The following is an 18,338-nucleotide window of genomic DNA, read 5'->3' as shown; positions in this document are numbered from 1 at the left end:
AATACATATATAAAAGAAAATCCCCAGAATCCTTTCTCTGTACAGATGTGTCTCTACTTTAGTTCTAATTATTGTTTCCATAACCTTAAATTGAATAGTTATAAACTGTTAATAGTCATTAACAGTCCATAATGACTTGGTTCAGCTTTGTCATCCTTTTTAAGGATGGGTGTTAAATGAGTAATTTTCCACTCACTGGGTATCACTAGTAAGTGACTGTGTGAACCATTTTGTTAATGGCCTACTGTATGAATATCATAGCAATGGAGCTAGCAGGACACACATAATTTCACAAGTAGATACTTCTTGTTTTTCAGTCTTTATGTACCAAAGACCTGCTAAGACTAGCAGTGTTTTTTCTATTCTCCATCATTCCATTATCACTGATTAGCATGTAACTACCTGTACAGTGGCCTGAATTTGTGCAAGACTGCCTAGGGACACTTATTGATGCCTCTGTAATCTTCGCTGCTGCTAAAATCTTCGCTACCTTCTTTATCCACCTTTATCTTCCCATTAGCCAGCATGCTTCAGAATGCCACAATTATCCTTAAAATAAAATGATCATTTTATTTGGAGTAAGGATCTAGAGGTTTGTTGCTAAAGAAAAGTCAGATATACAGTACAGAGTAATTGAATATCAAACATAGCAGCCTACAGTATATAAAGTGCAGAGCCTATATATTATACACCTATGGCAAAATACCAAGCACAGATATGAAAGACACAAGCACGTCTTTATGGTCTTCTGAATATAGAGGGGTCTTGACACAGACATTTATGCAAAATTACCCGTTTTAAGGCTTGTCAACTTGCCCTGGGCAATCAAAACGTTTGCTGTAAAGTTTTCCAGTCTGTCCAACCTACCTTCTGATCAACTGGACAAGGTTTCATATATTTAGTCACTTCACTACATTTTGGAAGTGTATGTAGTGTATATGTACTGTAGATGTTCTGTAAGAAAAGCCCCTCCTCCTTGTATATGTATTGGTATTGCTTCATTTACACATACCTCAGCCACATACCATCACCGTGTTGTGATGGTATGTGGCTGAGCGGCTGAGAGACCAGAGAAAGAAAAAATACAGGCATTCTCACCAGGCGAAGAGAGTCAGATCTGCTGTGGCTTTTTACCATTCTCCTAATAAAAAGACTCATTAGACAGGCCTTAATGTCTAATCGCTTAGTCAGGTAATTAGACTAATTTAAGGGTAACATTTAGAGCAGGGAGTAGGATCATATTTCTTGCAGTTTAAAAGGGAGAAGCACCAGTAGGTTAAGAGGGAAAAACAGGGCTTTCTGTGTAGGTTGAGATTAGAGGGGAGAAGGGCAGCACAGCTTTCTCATCAGTTAAAAGTTAGGACTACAGGTGAATTCAATGAGGCAAGATGCAGGCAAGTTTAACACCAGGGTCGGTCTCCCTCTGTCCTGGTTTCACGGCTTTCCAGATTTATTAAAGGTTTAAGCAAATATGGTGCAGGTAACATTTAACAAGAGGTTCATGAGTACAGGTACTCCATGCTACCAGGTAAGGGGGATCTGCCACAACTAGTATGTGTTTTTATATATTAAAAACAGTTTATATACAGTATAGCGTACTGCAAATAACATTAAGGGTCTCCAACTCTGGTCCTGAAACCACAATCCATTAACTGTTATAGGTTGCCCTAAATTACTTATTTCTAACAACTGGGAACATTTGTGAGGGATCAATTAAGCATATGACTGGCTTAATTAAACAAATTATGGTGGTTGAGACCTGAAAGGCAGTTAGAGTTTTATTATAAATGATCTCTAAATGCTTTCAAGTTTTAAAAGCTCTCCTGGACCAGGCTTGGAGACCACTGCAAAACAGTATTAAAATTAACACTACAACTGCTACTTGCCTTGCAATCTCGTCTCATCACATCATAACCTGTTCAAAATCCAGTTTTAATAATGTAATTTCTTAAAAGATCAGTTATCTAGCTACAGAATTCACTTTGTTTGGGGAACAAAGTAGTCAATAACACATACTGTACATGAACCTCAAAATAAGAAATTAGTCTGCAACAGCCTTACTGTAAGCAGTTTTTTAGGACATTAGAAAACAGAATGTAAATAAACAAAATGAATTATTTTATCGGTGTTTGGAAATTCACTGGATAATTGAGTTAAGCATAAGCTGCATTCAGAATTGTATGTTTTGCAAAAGAGGTGTACATAAACTAAAAGAGAATTTCTTAAAAATGATTTTGACCTAGTTGTTTTCCTTTTCAACTTGCACAATTACACTGTCCTCAGCTAAATACTGACATTTGCACTTTTTCCCAATCTGCTGCTTCCATCAACTACATTATTTCACACACATCTTCATACAGGACAGTATTCAAACAAAAAGTTCAGTTCTAAATGCAAAACTATGTTTTTTTGCTGTGATGACATAAATCAACAACGCTGCAAAGCAAAACCACATTTCAACATGGGAATCCATGAGTAATCCAGAAAAGTGGTTTGCTACGCTGTTCTGTGTAAACGATTAATTTTAATACTGCTATCTACTATACTGTGTATAATAGGACATTTATAATAATACTTGTATGTATTTTTTTTGTTTAGTTTTGTATGAAGAAAACCATAGAATTGATTAGCATTTGAATGGAGGATAATCAGAAACAAGGCTGTACAATGTAACAGTGAATGCACACCACAGACACTGAAAAACAATGGTAAAAGTAAAAAATGATTTTGCTTGGAAATGCAGTTTTTTTCATGTGACTGGGCTCTTCTGTATAGTGCAGGCTAACTACTGTATTTAAGGACATATCTGGAGTCAAGGGAGTTCAGCTCTAAGCAGGCTCTTCTTCTCTGAAACACAGAAGAGGCTCTCATAGTAAGTGGTCTTACGTGTCTTTGTGTTTCCACACTTCATCCTGTTCCTTCTGATGGCGGCGTCTCTGCCTGGCCGTCACTGCTGTGGAGGTGGAGGACAGCCCTGATTCAGAGTCCTCTGAACTTTGACCTCCACTCCCATGCATATCAAAGAGGTGCTGCTCCACTGCTGACCTGATAGTCTTTTCCAGAAGGCTGAAAACAGAGGGTTATTTTTCAGGAGGCTGCTGTGACTGGTAAATCTGAAACAATAAATTGTCAACTAAGTCACAGAGCAACACTAAAGGGTTTAGTTTGTGGAAATGTGTTTTTTAAAAATCCACTGTTTCATTTTACAAAACGTGCAAACAGACAAAACACGTTACTTCTGTAATGTTTTTCAACAGACATTATATAAGCTTCAAACATGCTATTATTTAGAATATATCTTGTCTAATAAAAGCATATACTAAACTCTTTCACACCAAATACTGCTTTCACTGTGTTAAATTTAAGATTTTTGCAATTCATAAGACTGTAAAAACAAAATTAGCAGATATCAGATATTTAGCAAATAGAAAATTAAGGAATTCTCAATTTTATTAATTTGAAATGCAAGTCCGCTTACTCTTCAGAGCCAGGTTTGCTGTTAACAGAGGACACTTGGGCACTGAAAAGAAAAGCAGAGACAATACTAATTTATTTGACAACTGGAAGCTTAGACAGCAACTGCAGAAAACATCCCATCACTCAGAGTTTCCTGATGTCCTATACAAAGCCAGCTAACCGAATCCACATGTTGGATTAGATTGAGCTCGCTGTCAGCAGCAATTACTCCTCAGGAAACCGTGTGATGGGATCATCACTGCCTCATTCTTCTGTTCTGAGGCTCTCCAAAACATGTAACGGAGAGTTTCCCATGATTCACAGTGCTAACCTTACACTGCACCCCACTAACACACACAGTTCAAACACAATATAGGAGAATTGGAAAAGCAGAATGCTTAGACGTAGCCGAGAATTTCAGTTTGGCTCTTCCTCTCTGTATCAATCTATCTGGGAGCTGTAAGTGGCAGTGCAGCTGTTTTCCTCCTCACTGTGTCTCCATGGGCAATGTAAAGGTGCTGCACAATAAAGTTGTTGGCAGTTTTGCTCTGAGGAAAAAAAAGCCATTTCTCCACAGAAAGAAGAGAAGGGCAATGTAACTTTACAAATGTTCTCCCCGATCCGATCGCCTCCAAGAGCAACATACTGCACTCCTCTTGAATACTAATTACTGTACATCCAGGCACCCTTGTGTTTTTATTTGCATAAAAAGCAATGATTCCAGTCAGATGCAGCAGACATGCTCCTGTGCTGACTGCTCTGGTATATAAAATTATTTAAAGTTCTTTAAAGCAGATTGTCAGCACCACAAGACACATTAGGCTGCATCCCTACCAATGTTTGGCTTTTTTAGCAAAGAAATGGAATGTAGAGTCAAACCTTGCTTTAGACATAAAATCCCAGATCCTGGTTTTACCAGTATTGTACTCAAAGCACTCAAATGCTATTTTTTTAAATACTCAGTTCATTTTAACACAGCTTACTATTTTTCCAACAAGGCAGTGGAAGCTAGTTGTGACTGTAAATTGTTTCCTTCCCACTTTGAAAGTACTTATGTTCAAAGACCTAAAGTGTGACAGATAAACCATTAAATTTATTACACAAATTCAGGTCCGGTTGAATCACCAAAGATAGAGGTCTGAGCTGTGCATTCAAACCCCCTTTCAATTACCCGTTCTTCTGAATTGCTGCAACAATTTAAATTAAACTTGGCAGACTTCAGCTACAACCAAAGCTTTGTAATGTTTCCATCTGAAAAGTTTCTACACCCACAGAAGGTCATTACATGTTTGGTGAAGCATGGCCTGTAACTCTAGTAACTCTTCTATAAAAATGTTGGTTTGGTCAATTAACTCCAACTTGGTAGGTATCATCACGATGACACAACAAATACAATACAGCAAACAGGGTTCCTTTTTCAAACAGGACAGCAGCCTAAAAGCCACTTGTTCTTTTGTCGATACATATCCTGAACTGCTCTTGAGAAAATAAAACCCTTTCACCAATTAATTCGAAACATAGGAGGTATCATTTTAGCTTAATAAATGTGATGTGTTGAAGTGGGGTTTCAGTTTAAAACATGCTGACTGCCTGACCATCATTCTGTTCTGAAAATTCACCTCAGAATCACACCTCACAGGTTCTAGCCAAAATGCATCCGGTAACACAAATTGGCCAATTAACTAAATTTAGTATGGTCAAATTTCTCTTGCATACAAATCAAGAGCAAAACTGCCATGAAAAAAACAGACAGATTCTAATTTAGAATACTCAGATTATTTATAATTTGTATTATAAGTTAAGTGTTTGTCGAGGTAGTCTCTGGCTCCCCCAAGACCCTGAAGTGGTTAGAAAATGGATGGATAGGAGGGGTGGATAATAATTAAAGTAGGTTTGGCAAAAGGAAAGATCATAGAGGTACTTAATGAAACACTAATGACTGAACAACACAAACTCATAATTTCTTTAATTATTAACTTTGCTGATTCTGATACGTCTGAAGAAAACTTGGGCACCCATGATTTAAGGTCCTGATTCACTGGTAGTATTCTGAAAAATAGTTTTCCACACTGTACTGCTCCAACTGGATCAGAGTTTTACAGCTCCTGTACAGACACAGAAATCAGTGATGGTCTCTCCTGTGTTCCTGTTTAGCCTGTTTAGCCACTACAAACAGCCTAGACTATTTATGTTGAAATTGAATAATGTTATTATTAAACATGCTGACATTGGTGCCCATATTGTAAATCTCAAAGCATTACATTAATATAAAAAATAATGAGATACATACAATGGTCAATTTTTAATTTGCTACTCTTTCTCTGAAATGTCCTTCAGTTATTTCAAGGTAAAAAAGTGAAAAAAGTCTGGGGTTCCTGTCACAAATAACACAAAAAAACACTTGCTTATTTCATTGCAACCAAGTTCAATCATCCCTGGACTAAGCAATACCTTACACCTGTTTGCAGAACCAGTGAAGGGATCACTGACAAACTCAACGCAAATCTGATCGTTCTTGCCTTAATGTTGTCTGCTATAGAAGACATGGTTATCCAGATACAAGCTCTCAATACCTTCCTTAACTACACAGCAATAACCTCGACTTGAACATAAATAAAGCGAAAGAGCTTATAGTGGACTTTCGGAGACACAGGCCACACACTCACAGCCCACTCAGTATTGATAGAACGGAAGTGGAAACAGTCACCAGCTTTAGGTTGGGAATTCACATTTCTAAAGATCTAACCTGGACTGTGAACACTGACTCTATCTTGAAGAAGGCTCAGCAGCACCTTTATTTCTTGAGCTTCCTCAAGCGATGGGGGATGCCAGTACCTGTGGTGGTGAACTTCTACCGCTGCACCATCAAGAGCATCCTCACCAACAGGATCACCGTGTGGTACAGGAACACCTCTTCTCGAGAAAGAAAGGCACTGCAGAGAATGGTCAATATGGCCCAGAAGGTCATCGGCTGTGGTCTCACCAAGAATAACCAGCTCTATTTATTAATTTACAGTATGTATCTTTTTCATAATCACAAGAGGACTGCTGCCAAGGTAGAATTCTGGCCATCACAGAGGACAGTTACCACCCCGGGCATGAGCTCTTCACCCCACTGCTCTCAAGCAAGAGATACAAGAGCATACGGACACTTACCACCAGATTCCTCAATAGCCTTTATCCACAAGCAGTGCGATTGGCGAACATGCCCCTCGGACCACACCTATACTATCTACCTCATTATGATTTCTTATTTATTTATTGCACATCTCCAGTCATTGTTTACATGTCTGCATTGTTTACATTCAAACTGCTTACTGTTTACTTGTACATTGTCTACTGTTTGTTTGTATATTGTCTTGATGCATTGTCTTTGCCCTTGTTTTAACAATCGAGAGACTTTCTGTAAGTAAGAATTCCATTGTACCAGTACATGTACTGGTTACATTTGGCAATAAAGTTCAAGTTCAAGTTAAAATAATTATTGTATAGACAGAATTTGTTCTTTACTTAAACTATAAACAGATATGTGTACATTAAACTCAGAGCTTAGGGTACCAAAGTGTCACAAAACAGGCTCCTGTAATCACAAGAGTGTACTCTAGTGACAGAGCAGAGTGTGCAGTGAGCAGAACTTTCTGTACCTATTCCACAACTGCAATCTGCATGTTGCAAATGAAGTTACTCAGAGCAAGATCAGCTTGGTACGATCATATCCTGTGCTCTCAGAAGTTATGTGGCAAATTTCCAGACCTCTCTCTTGATGTATCAAGAAGAAACTGCAAACAGGATTATCATTCTTTTACCCTCTGGTAAACAACCCTCAGGACACCTTCCCTAACATTGCTGAGTTTGACATACAGTACTAAGTGTGAGGTAAGGAAAACTGGTTGCTGGAAAAAAAGAACTAAACCACTACCAAAGAAATGACAAATGCAGTGCATTGGAATCCTACATTCAGAAAACATACAGTACAGGGACAGAATAACAAGGCCATATAATAAATAACCTTTAGAAAATGAAACCTCTGCCACAGAACAATTTCTGAAGTGTACAGGGACTGGATCTCATCAAACATTTCCAAGTATTAACACCTGTATACAATTAAAAAATTCCTATTGACCTTATGTACAATACTGTACAATCTAGGGATATTGGTTAACCTAACCAGCCCCTCTGGGAGGGTGCAGGAAACAACAGCACTACCACTACACTCTACTGTGTTGCCCATATCTCAAATGTATTTAACATGTGGTTTCAAGTTTCAAAGCACAGTTACTAACTTTTTATTTTTACCTAAAAAGAATAAGAAACAAATATATTCCAAACTAGTGTGACACAGTGGTGCAGTGTTTAGTATTGCTTCCTCGCCACACTGAGGCCCTGGGTTCACATCCAGACCTGGGATGCTATCTATCTGGAGTTTTTATGTTCCCTCTGTGATTATATATGAGTTTCCTACAGGTGAACAGTTCAAAAACATACTGGTGGGTTAGTTGGCTTCTTGGAAAATGGGCCCTGGGTGTGTGCCCTGTGATGGACTGGCGTCCCATCCAGGGTGTGTCCTGCCTTACTTGGCAGGATAGGCTCTGGCTCCCCTTTGACTGAATTAAAGGAAGATTAGAAAATGGATGGATAGACGGATTCCAAACTAAATACTGTATATAGTCTATAAAATTCTAATCTTGAAAAAGATACATACTGTAAATTAATAAATTGGTTTTACTCATCAGTGGTCAGGCCAGTAACCAGACAAGGTCCTCAATAAGCAGATACCGACTCGCTGCTGGTATTACCCCTATAGAATGTAAGATTAACACTGCCTTGCATAAAACTGAACTCAACATCAAAAGTATTTACCTCACTTATAAGTTGCAGGGTCCTGTTTAATCAGACGAGTGCCCTCTGACATATTTTAAGTGTTGGTGAATATTAATCTAAATAATAATACCAAACTTAAACGTCAGATGTTGCAGAATCATACATCTACAATATGAACTCACATCTCAATATTTAACAAAATATATTTTAAGAAAAATCTTCTACGGAAAGTAATGTGGTACACTCACTTGGGTTGTTCTGCACAGCTGTGTAACTGTGAAATGGCCAAATGTTTGGATCACAGTGTAACTCCACAAACTGTTCCCTCCTGCCACTTGATTCTTCATCATGTTTTTAGAAGCAAAACACTGCTTAAAAATATAAAAGAATAATACCTCGTCGCTCCTGTCAGTTCTGCTAAAATCATAGAAACCAACTATGCAAAACTACTTTTGAATCTTGAATTTTGACTGCAACAATAATATGGGGTTTTACCGACTGAATCATAGTCACTTTTTGCAATGGATTGCATTTTTAAAACGCTGTTTTACAGAGAGCTAATAAATTGGTGCTTCGGATGTAAACTACAGTATGTTTTAACTTGTAAATACTGGACCATTGGAAGCAGGATTTCCATCGGCAACTTACAAATGAGAACAGACTGCTGTTGTGTTTGGCCTGTTATACTTGTGGCGATTTCTTCCCATCCCCCCTGAACCAAAGGTTACTGACCTTCCGCTGGGTTAGAAGTGTGTATGTGACAAAGAGAGGGTAGGCAGCTTTTTGTTTAACAGCAGGTTTCAGAAGAACAGGACATAGCAATCTAGAGTGCATAGATGAACATACAAAGTATGTTATCACAATGAATATAGAACGCCTTTAGTTTTGCACCTTTGCCAAGATATCAAGTTTTAAAAAGAAAATATGTAACAAAGCTTACTTCTACACTGAAAAAGTAAAAAAAAGCAATTGGCTTTGGAGTCTTCTATCATTATGTGCACAGAAAAGCTCAATTGCCAGAATGTTTTCTTTACTTTCAGTATGAAATCTACTTTAAATTTACTCAAAACTTTCATGGTGTTTATGTGGTCAAAGCATTTAAATGGCCTAAAATCAGATATACTATGGGGGGTACTATGAAAATGTTAAAAGAAACATTTGCATTTTTGATGTAAGTTGTACTAGATGCGAGCATAATATGTGAATTTGATTTTGACTGTATTTTGTTTCTTGGCTTTACTGCTTACTGGCTCTGTTGTACACAGTCTTTTATTTTTGCACAATATTGTTTTGCCATTAGTCTGACAGATGTAGGTGTTGATGTTTCAGCTCAACCAAAATTTGCACAGCAAATCATCTTGCCTTAAGGGACCCTGAGCTTCCAAGGCAACTTGCAAATGTTGAAGCCAGAGTGTACAGCCTTTTCCTGAGGCTCACAATCTCCCTTGTATCGCTGAAAGAAACGAATTCCCCTTGAGATAAATGTCAATGTCAACTATGAACTGTAAAGACTGGCTAATCCAAAGATGCATTTTCTTTCTATATTCTGTCTTCATTCTGAAACAAAAACACAGGTAATACTGCACCACTCTTTAATATCTTAGCAAAAATAAACAGCTAAAGTGAAATACAAATGTTCAATTTGAAAACATATAATGTGTTATACCTCGGTAGAAGTAGTTCAGAGTGTACACATCACATCATGATCAGATCACTTTAAATTACCGCTTAACCAATTCAGGGATACAGTGGCAGCACTAGGCACGAGACGGGATACATCCTGGACAGGATGGCAGGCCTTCACAGAGCACACAGGCACAAACACTCACACCAGGGCCAATTTTACCACAAGGCAATTGCCTACCAGCATGTCTTTGGACCTTTGGAGGAAAATGGAGGCCTAAAGCAAACCCATGCAAACACGAGGAGAACATACTTCACACAGACAGCAAACCGAGAACTGAACCCGGGGCACCAGCGCTGCAAGGCAACAATGCTAACCACTGCATCACTGTACTGCCCTAGAGTGTAAAACAAATACTGTTCTTTTCCATGCGATAACTGAAGGAAGCTGTACACAGATTGGCAAATATGTCACTTTGAACTACTTTGAAAATGCTGGAAGCCAATGTACTGTAGATTCCAATTTAACTCGGCTATATAGTCAAAGGCATTGAATTTAAGTCCATCTATATTACGTACAAATTGTATAACGCAGCAGTAGGGCATCATTTAGAATATTATATACAATTTGGGTCACCACATTATAGAAAATATATTCCTGCTCTGGCATCAGTGCAGAAAAGAGCAACCGGATACATTCCAGGGCTTAAGGGAATGTCCTACACTGAGGCTGAAGCAATAGAGCTTTTTTATTCTTGAAAAGAGAAGATTACCAGGGGGCCTGATACAAGATTTCAAAACCTTCAAAGGCACTGGCAAAGACAACACAGCAGATATTTTCAGAGGTAAAGAAAAGATCACGTAACACAACTGGAAAGTATGAGGAAGTGCATTTAAAACAAACAACATGGGGCACTCAGTCTGGAACAAGTTACCTAGCCATGAAATTAAAGCCATTACCCTTTCTTTTTTCAAGAAACATCTCCAGCAGATCCATGCATCAATTACAGCAACTACTAGCTACCAAGTGTTTGTTAGACTATTTCCATTTTTTTATCTTGGGGAAAAAAGGGGGATTTGTTTTTAAGGACATATAAGTTTATTTTTAAAGAGCTACTGTGGTAATAAAGAACTGTATCACTCAAATACTTGCATCTAGGTGGATACTGCACATTGGTGGTGTTGGTGGAGGGGATCCCCATTACTTGTGTGGAGTGTCCAGAAACTTGCTATACAAGTGTAAGCAATTATTATTATTATTATTATTATTAATCATTCCAGCATATGCTCCTGTCAGAAAACATGCAGAACATTGATACGATACTATGCATGATCTGAAGAGTTGACAAGCAGTATTTGTCGGCAAAACAGTCTCAAAATCGAGAGTAATATTTCTATCTGATTAGAAGAGACGTGTTCACAAGCTGGCTTGTTTACAATGTAATAAGGCCGTTCCACATCTCCGGAGGTTTGGTTGCCTTGTTCTAAATCACTGCGAGTTCCTGAAAATTAGTCTATTTTGTCAAACAGAGGTTTTACATATCAGTGTGCACATTTAACTTTCACTGTGGTTTGAAATGTACTCATCGATGCTGATTCTTTCTAACCCCAAAATCTAAAAATAGCACAGCAGTGCCCCTTTAAGGTAAGATACTTTTGAAGAGTATAACAAATTATTGACATACCTCATATAAAATGGAGATATCGGTCTGTCATCTTCTTTTGAGCTGAAATACAAAATTTAGCAGCATTCAAATTCAGCACAACAGTATTGTACAGGGTTTTGACGATATTCTCCTTTTACACATAGCACCTCAATAATATAAGCATGTTTTAGGAACATTAAAAATGTAAAAATCTTATGTGACGTTTCAATCATTTCATTTGGGGACGCTCTTTAGTGTTAAAAATAATCAATTTTAGACTATACTTCAGAGGCAGTGGCAAAAAGTGGACTTGTGCCAACTAAACATGATGAATTAGGCAAGAATAAAGAACCTCACTATCTAGGTTGCTTAACTTCCCACATCCTGATGCAAACAAAGAGCAACAATTTCCAAATTAGACCCCTTTCATTCTGAAGGTTTTCATTACTCACCAGCACATGCATTGTCCTGCAATGTGAGCCGAACAATAAAAAACAGTGCTGTGCTATGATTAAAGGGTGTAACAGTAAAAGAAAACAAACAGAACTTACTGTATTGTATAGGCTGTAATCGTTTGATATCAATATCAGGGGTACAAACCATAAAATCTTTATATTATGATTATTTAAAGGACAATACAAATAAAAACTCTGTACTTTAAGATTAGAGGCATCAGCAATTGAACTCAATGTTGAGATGTTCAGAACACAGAGCCAGAGGTAGGATATTTTTTGTAATATTGTTAAGATATGATTTTAGTTACGGTATACTCTGAGGCGGATAAAATTGGTATCTACCCCCATTTCCAATGAACATAACCAGTAATTTTTAAGTTTTTCAACATATAAATCCAATAATAAGAAGGTGCATACTAATAAAAACTGTCACTTAATTTTTCGGATATAATCAGGAATTGTGATACAACAGCTTGATAAGGCTCTGTACTGTAACTATGATATTCATAATTAGTACATAAATAAAACTGCAAGTAGTGACAGAATAAAGTGAATCTCATACACTAGATAATATATACTCAATGGAGGTAGTATTTTATTAAGTGGATTTCAACATTATGTTTTTGCAACAAGTACAGCAAAAAGCATATTATCTAGTTTAAGTTAAAAAACATCTGAATAAAGTGAAATAGTTACAGTTCTCCACTAATAAGAAATATGCTGATCAAGATACTCTTTATAAAAGAATCATATGAAAAGGTTTTGAGATTAAAACAACAAGCTCATTTCCAACTGGAGTAATTCCCATTTAATCCTGTATCAAATGCATTGACGTTTTTCCTGTTATGTTTTGCAAAGACCTAAAAAGAAAAGTTAATAGGATAATAAAGGCCTACAAAACTTTTACTACAGTATTCACCAATTAAGCAGCTTCATTGGCACTAAACATTTCTTATTTCCTTGCATAGCTTTATCAAATATATTTCTAAAAGTACTCCTTTGCATTTAATTTTTGCAATAAGTCAAACAATTACCATTCATTAATGGTTCAGCAATTGGTCATCAGTGGTTAAGATGAATAAAATAAAATGAAATGCTTGGCATTTAACTTTCACCACACCTGAAGAAGGCTTCACAGCAAAAATGTTATGGTTTTTTTTTCTTTCTAGCAATTTCAGCAGAAAATTTACCTCTGCTCGTTCCTTTGCATCTTACACTCTGACAGAGTTCTCTACTAAAACCACATTCCTATTAGTTCATTATTAATGCAAAAGTTTCTAACTTGCCAACCATAGTTATCTTAGGGAACTCTGAGTCTGTTTACATGACACAAGCAAGTTATATTTTAGGCTTGATGGTAGAGAGACATTAAAAGGTTTGCCACTTTTGTTATATAGCTTGGTTCTGTTAACAGTTATCACTGACATACTATACCTGCTTTAGAGAATAATTAGAAGCAACAGCAGGTTTTTCAGAGCCAGGCAGCTAAATCCTGGATATTCTGTCTTGATTTTAATAAAGACCACTGCCATTTTCACTGCAATGAGCTTATCTTCTTGAAAACCTGGAAATGTCCTCACCGGTGATTAAAAAGGGTTCACTGAAGTGAAAGACCCTTCTTGGAAAATCTTTGCCGGAGAATATTTGCAGCTCTTCTCTTAATAACCAGCAAACGCCTGTATAAAGGAAGAAACTGCTTGTGATCGAACCGATTGGGTTGCACTGCGATTTAAACATATGAAAATCCGGTTCACTGGCTAAAAGTCCCAAGATATAATTTACCACAGGAGATGATTAACTAGCCAGAAATCTTATTGTGAACAACACAATGGGTAGATTTGCATTCTGGTGCCACCTCTTTAACTCCAGCTATGAAGTTTTACAATTACAGCAGCTGTCCTGTCAGTACATATACTGTACTTCCACACAGAACTTCCAGTGGAGTCTGTATCACATGTACTCACCCAAACCTCATAATTCTTCTACTGAAGGCCTCTTAAGCAGTGAAAGCACACAATAAATCTTTATTTGGGTCCTCATCAAAAACATAATGTACATATACTCTGCTGCTTCAAAAACTTCAATAGCAAACCACAAAGATCACAAACCACAAAGATGGCAAACATTATGTGAGAAGGTGAATGGTCTACATTACTAACTATGGATTCTTCCAATTTCTCACGACAGTTATCTCTAATGGTGAGTAGAATCATCTCTTCTCCAATCATAACAACATCTTTAGCTTTTATAAAATCAGTAGGACAGCCAGTACAATCTGCTTTAAAGCAGTTGATTTCTTCAAATAAGCCCCCATTTTGTTTAAAAATATCAAATTTCCATTTAGTTTTTTTTTCTAGGTGTCTATGAAGAGGTTTTGGAGAGGCTGCAGTGCCAGGAGGGTGAATCCATACAGTACTTCACACAGTACATGATGTGTCATACAGTACTTGTGCTTGAAACTGAATTTTGTCCTTTCTATGTTAACTACTCTTCAGGTTTCACAATCATTTCTGTTGTCCATTTTCTTGGCCATGCCTAGTCTCATAACACAGGTTTTCAGAAATATCCTTTACAAAAAAGGAATCCAAGGAACCTTTTATGGATATTGTGGAGGTGTTGCAGAAACAGTTTTTTGTTGGCTACAGTTGAGATCAAAACATAATATTTAAGTAGTATACATTCAGTGATGCAGCATTAATACAAAACTAAAAAATTATAACAGTGTATTTAAAAAAAACTAGAGCTTTTTTCCCTGTGTCTTGACAAACTTCATAATACCTGCTGATGCGAAATAGCACCATAATACAATGGAACAAGTAATAGGTTTATTCCATGCTGAAAAAAAAGAAGAAAGAGAACACCACGTTTCGGCCATGGAGCCTTCTTCAGGTGTGGCTATAATACAATGTAACCATAATACAATGCTTCATAGTAGGGATGATGCTGACTTAGTGATGCTTTGAAGTTGATTCGCACTAGATGTAACACTGTGCATTTAGACTAAAAGGTTCCCATTTTGTCTCATCTGACCAGAAAAACCTTTTGACATGTTTAAAGTTTTTCTGAAGTTTTTCTGAAATGTATTTCGGATTTGAGATGGTTTTTGTTCAGTTCCATACCAATTTGTGGAGTGACATGGATTTTACTTAGTGCCATTTTCTCATGACTAAGCCATTGCACTCTGTAGCTCTTCCAAAGTCACTCTGACCTCACAATGATAATCCTAACCAGGTTTCCTCCTTGTCCAGCTGCTTAGTTTGGATGGACAGCCTGATCGAGTCAGTTTCTGGGTGCCTTCTACAGTACCTCTTAAAGAGCACATTCACTGTGCTTAAAGAGATATGCGTTGTCTTATTTTTGATACCCTTGTGCTGATATGTGCATTTCCACAACTTCATCCCTGAGGTGTATTGAAAGCGACTTGGTCTTCATGGTTGGATCTTTCCTTGAAAAGGTCCCCTTGAGGGACCAGAGACAGTCATATTTATTCCAAAACCATGTACACATAGAGTCCATTAAATATATGATTTGTTAAAGCAATTTATAGCAAAGGGATTGGATAACGCAAGGCACTGTATATAAAGCTCAGATTTAAATTATTCATAAATATCAAAGCACCCAAGATTCTAAATGTGGTACACAATAACTGCTCATTTCTGTAAATGCCTCTGTAAATGCATTGAATGTTACAGCAATGTAGGTGTATTATGAAAGCAAAAACAACCACATTATTTTATCTTGGAAAAACAAAATTAACAAACATTAACCAGTTTATTAACTAATACATTATAAATACCATTAAAATTAATATATATATATATGGTAACCTGCTTATTAGTAAATTTACCATAATCAATTTCATACATAGATTATCAGAAAGCTGCTTATTTCTAAGAGTTGACCACCCTCAACCTATCCATGAAGCAAAAGACACAAGACATGAGAAGGCCCTGATTGGGACACCAACTTATAGCTCTGCACACGTGTACAACACAAAGGGGCAGTTCGGAAACAGCAATTAACCCAGCCTGCATGTATCATGGATGTCAGAAAGGATGAACCGTGGAATGGCAGGTTAGCCTGGGCTCAGCTGTTCAGGAAGTGCCGTATAGAAACCTATGCCCTCAGGTAGCGGACGTGGGGCGACCTGGTGCTAGGTGGGTTTCAGGAAATCCGAACCTCGCTGCTGAGCGAGGAGCAGAGCAGAAGCAGGACGTAAAATAGGCTACACAACAAGACACACCAGAAAGACATGAATAATCACAGGAAACTAGGAACAGGAGAGAAGCAGAGTGCCCTCTAGGTGTACTGGGCATGAGAGCCCCCGTCTGGATTTGAACTGAAGACCCAATTAGTGTGAGGCAGCAGCTGTAATTGCCATACCGATTTTACAAAATAGAACTATAATTGTAGAAACATGTCCACAACACTTCCATCCATCCATCTACAGTATACCCTTTCTAACCACTTTATCCAGTACAGGCTCATGGAGGAGTCGGAGCCTATCCTGGCAAGTACTGGGCGAAAGGCGGGGTACACCCTTGATGAGACGCCAATCCATCACAGGGCACACAGACATGCACACACTCACACCTGGGACAATTTTCCTAGAAACTAATTCATCTATCAGTATGTCTTTGTGGAAAGAAACCAGAGCACCCAGAGTAAACCCACAGAAACACGGGTGGGGACAACACACGAACTTCACAGAATGCGCACAACAGGTCTGAAACTCAGGTCCCTAGTGCTCTGAGGCAGCAATGCTAACCCTTGCATGACCATAACACCCATGTCCACACTTTGGGTTGAAATGTAATACTTATACAAACCATCTACATCTTCCCGTGAAGCTACTTTATTAAAATCATATCAGCATTCTAAGAACTGACATTCAGAAGCATGAGCATCAGGTCTAAGCTAACAATACATCAGAAAAACATCAAGTTGTAAAATATATTGCCATCCAAGTTATGTTTTGCCCTAAAGATTAAATTAAACTCAACTATACCTGTTTCATGGAGAAAGGTAAAAAATAAGTAATGTAATCCGATCCAACACACCATTGCTAAAGCAGAGTTTCAGGTCCATGTTCAAATGCTGAATCATTCTGCTTATTTTTCTACTTCAATGGCTGCTTTACAGCTCTTTGAGCTTCCCTTTTTTTCCTTCTAATGGCTGTTACCTCCACAGTATAAAACTTCAGGATTCTGGAGATCAAAACACTTGAAATTATTCAGCAAATATGATGTCATGTAATTCCTTTTTTTTAACTGTACACACGATTTAGCATGCAACATTTAAGGTTAAATTAGTTCACCTGAAAGAGACAAAAACATGTTCTACAGTATTAATGCAATAACACAATAAGAAGCAATGAATCTCAGACACTAGTGGAAAAATCAATTTGACCTTTTTACCTTTTCACAGCTCATAACGTATCCTTAACCTTAACAAATTTTTGTATGTGTTTGTACTTTTTAGTAAAGAGATAATAGTAATTATGTGCACTGTGCAACTTCTAATGAATTATTTCCTAAAACTGTTTAAGTACCTTTACTTCCCTTGTTTCAATCTAGTTTTATGTAAGGTTCTTCGGGTTCATGAAAATGAATGTTTTGATAGAAAATAACCAATTTAAACTCCTTCTCTTTCTGAACAAACATTGTGTACCACCAGTTTAAATTCTGGCAGAAACTGCATGAAAACACCCTATTAAAACAATTCCATTTGGCCACATAATTACTTGTGGGAGCTGGATTATGCTTGGAAAGATTAGACTTCATTTATGTCCATTTGTATTTTAGTGTACGTGCAGATTTTCCATGAAATGTAGTGTTATGAATGAGTCTCAATGCACCACTAGAGTACTAGCTGTACCTACATTATAAGTTCTAAACAAAGGATTTAAACACTCTTGTTATGGAAACTTAAGTGTGTAAAAGTTCAGAAGCTCTTGAGCTTACTTTGAAGCTCAAGAGATCACATGATGATGATCATTTAAAGGAATTTACATTTATTACTGCTAAAAGCCTGTTTTTATTAAAATATATCTGTGATTATGATACCATCTACTAGTAAACTTTCAATCCAAAGTAATTCTACAAGTGTGTACTTTTGCCTGGATTATTTTTTATTTTGTATATGGTATTCTGCTGGGTAAAAATATTGGAAAGATAATAAATACAATTTTCCCCCCAATTATTTACAGTAAAAACAGATTTTTTTTTAACAGACACTTCTTGGTCTTTTGAATGAACAGAAGTTGAAATCGGGGTTATTTTGTTATAAACATTGAAGTTAACTATTCTGTTTTGTTACTTAATAATAAATATTTATA

The 18,338-nt window shown here is 37.1% G+C and overlaps 1 protein-coding gene across 4 annotated transcripts in view; it reads right to left on the bottom strand.

Annotated features, from left to right (window-relative positions):
• fam13a (family with sequence similarity 13 member A) overlaps positions 1-18,338 on the bottom strand; it is a 100,765-nt gene that overhangs the window by 27,094 nt on the left and 55,333 nt on the right. For all 4 annotated transcript variants that reach the window (XM_015344645.2, XM_015344647.2, XM_015344646.2 and 1 more), the window contains exons 9-11: positions 11,586-11,627; positions 3,479-3,520; positions 2,887-3,066 (exon numbers count right to left, since the gene is read on the bottom strand). In XM_015344645.2, the coding sequence (XP_015200131.2) occupies positions 2,887-3,066; positions 3,479-3,520; positions 11,586-11,627 (264 nt within the window). The remainder of the gene's footprint in view (positions 1-2,886; positions 3,067-3,478; positions 3,521-11,585; positions 11,628-18,338) is intronic.

The sequence above is a fragment of the Lepisosteus oculatus genome, chromosome 1 (genome assembly GCF_040954835.1).
Source record: "Lepisosteus oculatus isolate fLepOcu1 chromosome 1, fLepOcu1.hap2, whole genome shotgun sequence".
NCBI classification, from domain to species: domain Eukaryota; kingdom Metazoa; phylum Chordata; class Actinopteri; order Semionotiformes; family Lepisosteidae; genus Lepisosteus; species Lepisosteus oculatus.
The sequence above is the reverse complement of the archived record's forward strand: the minus strand, read 5'-3'. Positions and strand labels throughout refer to the sequence as shown.